The following is a 6,338-nucleotide window of genomic DNA, read 5'->3' on the forward strand; positions in this document are numbered from 1 at the left end:
ACCACCGGACCCCGCTGACCACCGGCCCCCGCTGACCACCGGACCCCGCTGACCACCGGACCCCGCTGACCACCGGACCCCGCTGACCACCGGCCCCGCTGACCACCGGACCCGCTGACCACCGGACCCCGCTGACCACCGGACCCCGCTGACCACCGGACCCCGCTGACCACAGAACCCCGCTGACCACCGGACCCCGCTGACCACCGGCCCCGCTGACCACCGGCCCCCGCTGACCACCGGACCCCGCTGACCACCGGACCCCGCTGACCACCGGATCCCGCTGACCACCGGATCCCGCTGACCACCGGCCCCGCTGACCACCGGGCCCCGCTGACCACCGGCCCCGCTGACCACCGAGCCCCGCTGACCACCCGGCCCCCGCTGACCACCGGCCCCGCTGACCACCCGGCCCCTGCTGACCACCCGGACCCTGCTGAACACCGGACCCCGCTGACCACCGAGCCCCGCTGACCACAGGATCCCGCTGACCACCGGACCCCGCTGAACACAGGACCCGCTGACCACCGGATCCGCTGACCACCGGCCCCGCTGACCACCGGCCCCTGCTGACCACCGGCCCCGCTGACCACCGAACCCCGCTGACCACAGAACCCAGCTGACCACCGGCACCCGCTACCCACCCTGTCTTTGCTGCCCAGTCGATCTCGCTGCCCACCCGGCCCTCTCTCCCACATCCGGGAGAGCCCCGCTGGGCACGGGACCCTTGGGGTACCAGCGGCCGGCGCTTTGGGGGCTGCCAGCCCTACAGAAAGTCCGCTGGGCTCGGGCAGCCGATCCAGCTCCCAGTGAGTGCCCAGTGCTGTACTGGGACGGCACCAGTACTGGCACCAGTACCAGGGTGCCACCCACAGCACTCCTGGCTCTTTGCGGGCTCCAGCTGGTCCCGTTGCCCGCACAGAGCCCCGAGGGTGATCCGAGCCTGGGGACCCACAGGACACCTGGATTTGGCTCCTCCTGGATGATTTGAGAGTGTTTGGGACAGAGCAAGAACCGACCTGGAATGTGGGATTTTGGGCACAGCCAGCTCAGCCCAACCCAACCCAAAGATACTGCAGTGCCTGGGCACGCTGCACCCCGAGTCTAAAAAAAATCGGGATATTCGGCAATTTCCCCCTTTCCATCCTCAAACACACACCGGGGATGCAGCCACCTGCAACACGGAATAAAGCAGCGAGAAGAGCCCCCAGAAAAGCCCCGCTGCTGCTCCCAGGGTTTACCGGGTGTCCCCTAAACCCAAAATCCCGGGAGCAAACGAGCCCCCGGTGCAGCAGAGCCCCCGCAGCTGCGGGCACTGGGTTCAACTGCCGCGGTTTGCGTGGGGAAAATGCTTCGAAATCGCCTTTAAATTGATTTAATGAGGCTGAGGAGGGGAAAACAACGTCTGGGAAGAAATGGGAGCTCATCATAGGCAATTTTGTGGCGCGGAAGGATTTCGGGAGGGTGGGGAGTGGTGGAAGCTGCTCATCCCCATCCCGGTGTTCTTGGGGTCGCGTCTCTTTCCCGGACAAAAGAAGGTCCCAAAATCTCCCAAGGCTCTTCCCCACTGACAGAGCCATGCACCTAAGCAGCGTGATGCATTTTCCATACAAATTCGCCGTCTATCCCACCCTTTTCCCACCGGGAATTTGTGCCCCCGAGCTCTGGGGAAGTTTAGGGCCAAGGAGGATTTGAATTCCCTCCCTCTCTCCTGATTTCCTGCTGCTTTTCCTCCCTCAGTCCACCCGGCACGAGGGGTTTGGGGCCAAATCCCGGCTCTGCTCCACGTCCCTGGGACAGCGGGGATGTGCAGGGCTTCGGGAGGATTTAATTCCTGCACGGAATTTAATTCCCACCTGGAAATCCCAAGAGCTGTCAGCGGGAGCTGCCGTTTCTGTGCCGCTCCAGCTCGGGAAAAGGGATCGGCGGGGCTGGGAGAGGCTCCGGGATGTGGAGCGGCAGGAATTGGGATCCCCACATGGCCATGGAATGGTTTGGGGCTGGAAGGGACCTTGGGGATCGTCATTCCCATCCCGGGAGTTGTCCCTGCACGGGGCTTGGAGCCAGCTGGGAGGGCGGCAGGTGTGGGATAACCGGGGCTGGATGAGCTCGAAGGTCCCTCCTAAAAAATCCCGCGATTCCACGGTCCCGAGGGACAGACGGAAAAGCGGGGAAAAGCTCAAACCCGATATTTCCCTGCCCTTGGAGCAGCGATTCCTCCTCCCGGCTGGCTCCGGACTCGCCGCATCCCGGGGCAGCGGAGATTTCCCGGGAAGCGCTTCCACGATCCCACCTGGCGGCTGGAAAAGGGGCTCTCCCCGCTTTCCACCCATTCCTGCTGGGTTTGAGGGCAAAAACAACCGGGTAAAAAAAAATGGGATCAAACCCAGGACGCCACAGGAGCCGAGGGGCGGCTGCGGGGGGAATTTTCGGTTCTCTCCCTGCTTTGGGAATTCTCTGCGGGGTCGAGCTCATCCCGCAGCGCATCCCAAGGGAGCGGCAGGGATTTTCCCTTGCCCAGTTCCTCTCCCTGCTCCTTTTCCAGCCCTTCCCCAGGGTGCCACAACGCCTGGGAAGGCTCAGGAAGAGCTGGGGCAAGGAAGGAGAGCTGGGAATTCTCTCCCCGCCTGAAATTTCGCTCCTGGGAAGGAGAGAAGAAATGATCCGTAAAATTTCCATGGGTTACTGCTCCTACGGCCGGGCAGGAAGTGCCTCTGGAGCTCGCAAAACATTTAAATTTTGCCGTGAATTTTATGTTGATAGTTTGGGTGATTGGGAGAGGGTGGGATTTCCTTTTCCGTTGGTTTTCTTTCGGGTGTGGTGGGAAAAAAATCTCACGGGAGACAATTTACTGAAGGAAAACGGACTCGGGAGCTGTCGGGGCGGGGAGGGAAAGGCTTGGGGGGGATTTTCCCCAAAAGTTGAGAGATGCGAGAGGTAATACTGGGCTGAACTGGGACAGGTGGACTTGGACTGGTGTGGGACCGCTGCATGCTGAGAGCAGGGCTCTCACACTGGTGCGGCGCGAGTCTGTACTGGTGTGATGGGGCTCATACTGGGGCAGGGACCCCCAGATTGGGGTTATGAGCTCCAAACTGGTTCCAGCCCCCGGCTCCAGACGGGGCGCAGTGCGCATGCGCACGGGCTACAGCACGTCCCGCCCTGCCACGCCCCGCCACGCCCAACCGGAACCACGCGCTGCTTCTGCGCATGCGCGACTCGGGCCTCGCCCATCACATGCAAATGAGGGGTGTGGTCACTGGCCCCACCCCCGGCAATTGGCGCGTGCTCTGTGGGTGAAGAGACGGGGCGTGGCTGACTAAACCCCGCCTCTTCTCTGTGACGTAATACTCCAACAGATAGGCGGGGTCTGTCTAACCACGCCCACCCCACCTGAGGCTAAATGGGGGCAGGCCCATGGTAAAGCCCCGCCCACCCCGAGCTCGCGCCGTTGCCACAGCGACGGCGCCTGCGCGCGGGAACGGGGGCGGGGCCGCGGCGGCGGAGGGCGCGGGGCGCGCGCGCGTGGTGGGAGAGGGGCGCCCCCTGGCGGAGAGCGCTGAGGGAAGGAGGCTGTGAGGGGGCGCGCCTGTAAGGGGGGGTCTCTGAGGGAGGGGTCCTGAGGATAGGGGTCTGTGAAGAGGTCCTGAGGGCAGGGGTCTCTGAGGGAGGGAGTTTCTGAGGGGAGAGGGTCCTCGAAGTGGGGTTCTGGGGGGGGAAGGGGTCCGTGAGGATGAGGGAGTCTCTGAGGTGGGGGTCTCGGGGGTCCATGGCGGGGCCTGTTCCTCTCGTGGGGTCTCTGAGGTGGGGGTCTCGGGGGTCCATGGCGGGGCCTGTTCCTCTCGTGGGGTCTCTGAGGTGGGGGTCTCGGGGGTCCATGGCAGGGTCTCGGGGGTCCATGGCGGGGCCTGTTCCTCTCGTGGGGTCTCAGGGGCTCTGGGGGCATTGCTGAGCCCAGATCTGTTTCTTGGGGTGGGGGCTGCCTGAGGCGCTGCCCTCAGTGGAGGAGGGGGTGCCTTGGGTGGTGCTGGGCTTTGGGGGGCTGGAAATGAAGCCCATCAAGGTGTCCCTTTCTCCAGAGAGGCCCCTTGTGAACGGGGACACTTGGTGGTAGCTTTGGGACCCCTGAGAGGGGCACTGTAGCTTAGAAATGGTTTAAAAACCTCTTAAACAGCCCTGAGCTGCTCCTGCCGCCTCTCCAGGTGACACTGCCATGGGCTCTGTGCGTTCCCTGTCTGCCGTCAGCGCTGCCCCGAGCCGGAGGAAGGCCAAGGATGAGGAGGATGAGGATTTATTGGCCAGCCAGGGGCCCCTGGAGGACAAGGCCAAGATTCCCTACATGGAATTCACAGGCCAGGAGAGCGTTACCTGTCCCACCTGCCAAGGCACCGGCTGCATCCCCACAGGTGGTTGCTCCTCTGGGGCCTAAACACCCCAAAACCCAGCTTTAAACAGAAAAAACCCCCTCATTTTTTAATGTGTTATTCTCATTTTTGCTTCCCAGAGCAGGTGAATGAGTTGGTGGCCCTGATCCCCTACAGTGACCAACGGCTTCGTCCTCAGAGAACGTAAGGGAGGAGTTCTTTTATCACTTATTGCTGCATTTAGAGTTTGTTTTCACCCCAAAAAGTAGGATTTAAAGCCTGATTTAATATATTTCTACTGTGGACTCCATGATCCCACTCCCACCTTCCATCCCCTCCCTTGAGTTTTGGGAGCAACTGTAAAAAGTCCCCAAAATGCTGCTTTGGTTGCTCATTACCCAACCCCAAATATGTAAAGGGAGGATTTTGAGCCATTTGCATATTAAAAATGTGACAGCAGCTCTTGGGTGCGTCTTCCAAGGAAGCTGAAGAGTGGATGGGATTTTTGAGGATCTGAATCTCGCAGAGAAGGTGAAGAATTTTATTATTATTATTATTATTTAATTTATTTTTTATTTTTTTCCCCAGGAAACTTTATGTGTTGCTCTCAGTGCTGCTCTGCCTGCTGCTGTCCGGCCTGGGGATTTTTTTCCTGTTCCCCCACTCCGTGCTGGTGGATGATGATGGCATCAAAGTGGTCCAGGTGTGGTTTGACAGGAAAAACTCCGCTGTCCTCTTGGCCATCACGGTAAATATTCTGTGGGTTTGGGAAAATAAACTACCAGGGGAACAAGCCAGCAAGTCAGGGTTGTTTTTATCCCCTCCAGGCCACGCTGAGGATCAGGAATTCCAACTTCTACTCGGTGGCAGTGAGCAGCCTGAGCAGCCAGGTGCAGTACATGAACACCGTGGTGGGCAGCCAGCAGCTCACCAACGTCTCCAGCATCCAGCCCCTGAGGGATAAACTGGTACTAACTGGGAGTTCTGCAAGCTGCACCTCGGGCTTTCAGTGTCCAGTGGCCACAGCAGCTTTTGCTCTGTTTACTCCCTCAGAAATGGGGTTGAAGGGTGATTAAACTGCACTGAAATCTGATTTTTCTGCTCTGTTGCAGGTGAATTTCACTGTGAAGGCAGAGCTGGGTGGATCCCTGTCCTATGTATAGTAAGGATTTACTGTTCCTTGGAGATACCTGGGGAAGGGTGAGGGTTGCAGCTGTTTTGATTAAAATCTGGGAAATTAATCTGGAAAGCTCTTTTTCTACTGAATTCTTTTGCCAGAAATTTTCTCAAGGTGCTGTGAGATGGTTTTGTTAACACCAAAGTGAAAAATACCAGCAGAAGCTGCCAAAAATCCCCAAATTCCTCAAGTTTTTCACTTGCTGACCAGTTCTTGTGATCTTTTCCAGTTTTTTCTGCACTTTGCCCAAGGTGAAGGTCCACAACATCGTGATCCTCATGAGGTGGGTGCTGCTCCTGCTTTGGGTTCTTGGAGCTTTTTCCCACTTTAAATACTCTGTTCTGTGAATCCTGAGGGAATGCAGCCACCAGTTTGAGCTCCTGCTTGGATTTTCCCCAAATTCCCCCTAAATCCACCTCAGGGTCAGGTTTTAATCCAGCCCAGGGTGGGGTGAATATGGGGTGGAGCACACAGCTTCCTCCAGAGGCTGCAATTCCCCCTTTTTCAGCAAAACCCGCAGGAATTTGGGGGGTTTTTTTTTGAAAAAAAGCAGTTGTGTGATAAATACAAAGCCACTGGGTTGTCCCTTTGCCCTGCCAGGACCTCGGTGAAGCTCTCCTACATCGGCCACAGCACCCAGAGTTCCCTGGAGACCTTCCACTACCTGGACTGCAGCTCCAACTCCACGGCCCCACTGCCTGCCCTGGCCCGGGGGGCACCCTGAGCACCCCGGGGGGCACCCTGAGCACCCCGGGGGGCACCCTGAGCACCCCGGGGGCCACCCTGAGCACCCCGGG

General features: G+C 59.2%; 1 protein-coding gene across 3 annotated transcripts; it reads left to right on the forward strand.

The window, feature by feature from the left end:
* The first annotated feature begins 3,486 nt into the window (after positions 1 to 3,486).
* Positions 3,487 to 6,338, forward strand: TMEM106C (transmembrane protein 106C). Of its 3 annotated transcripts, none has more exons than XM_063420975.1 (8): positions 3,487 to 3,591; positions 4,203 to 4,406; positions 4,505 to 4,568; positions 4,953 to 5,112; positions 5,192 to 5,332; positions 5,477 to 5,526; positions 5,771 to 5,824; positions 6,142 to 6,338. In XM_063420975.1, the coding sequence occupies exons 2-8, from the start codon at positions 4,214 to 4,216 to the stop codon at positions 6,263 to 6,265; spliced, it is 786 nt and encodes a 261-aa protein (XP_063277045.1). In that variant the 5' UTR covers positions 3,487 to 3,591; positions 4,203 to 4,213; the 3' UTR covers positions 6,266 to 6,338. The 3 variants fall into 3 exon arrangements, with proteins under 3 accessions (XP_063277045.1, XP_063277048.1, XP_063277047.1); XM_063420978.1 differs by having other exon boundaries at positions 5,192 to 5,254; XM_063420977.1 differs by having other exon boundaries at positions 4,510 to 4,568.

The sequence above is a fragment of the Prinia subflava genome, chromosome 34 (assembly GCF_021018805.1).
Source record: "Prinia subflava isolate CZ2003 ecotype Zambia chromosome 34, Cam_Psub_1.2, whole genome shotgun sequence".
Classification (NCBI taxonomy): Eukaryota; Metazoa; Chordata; class Aves; order Passeriformes; family Cisticolidae; genus Prinia; species Prinia subflava.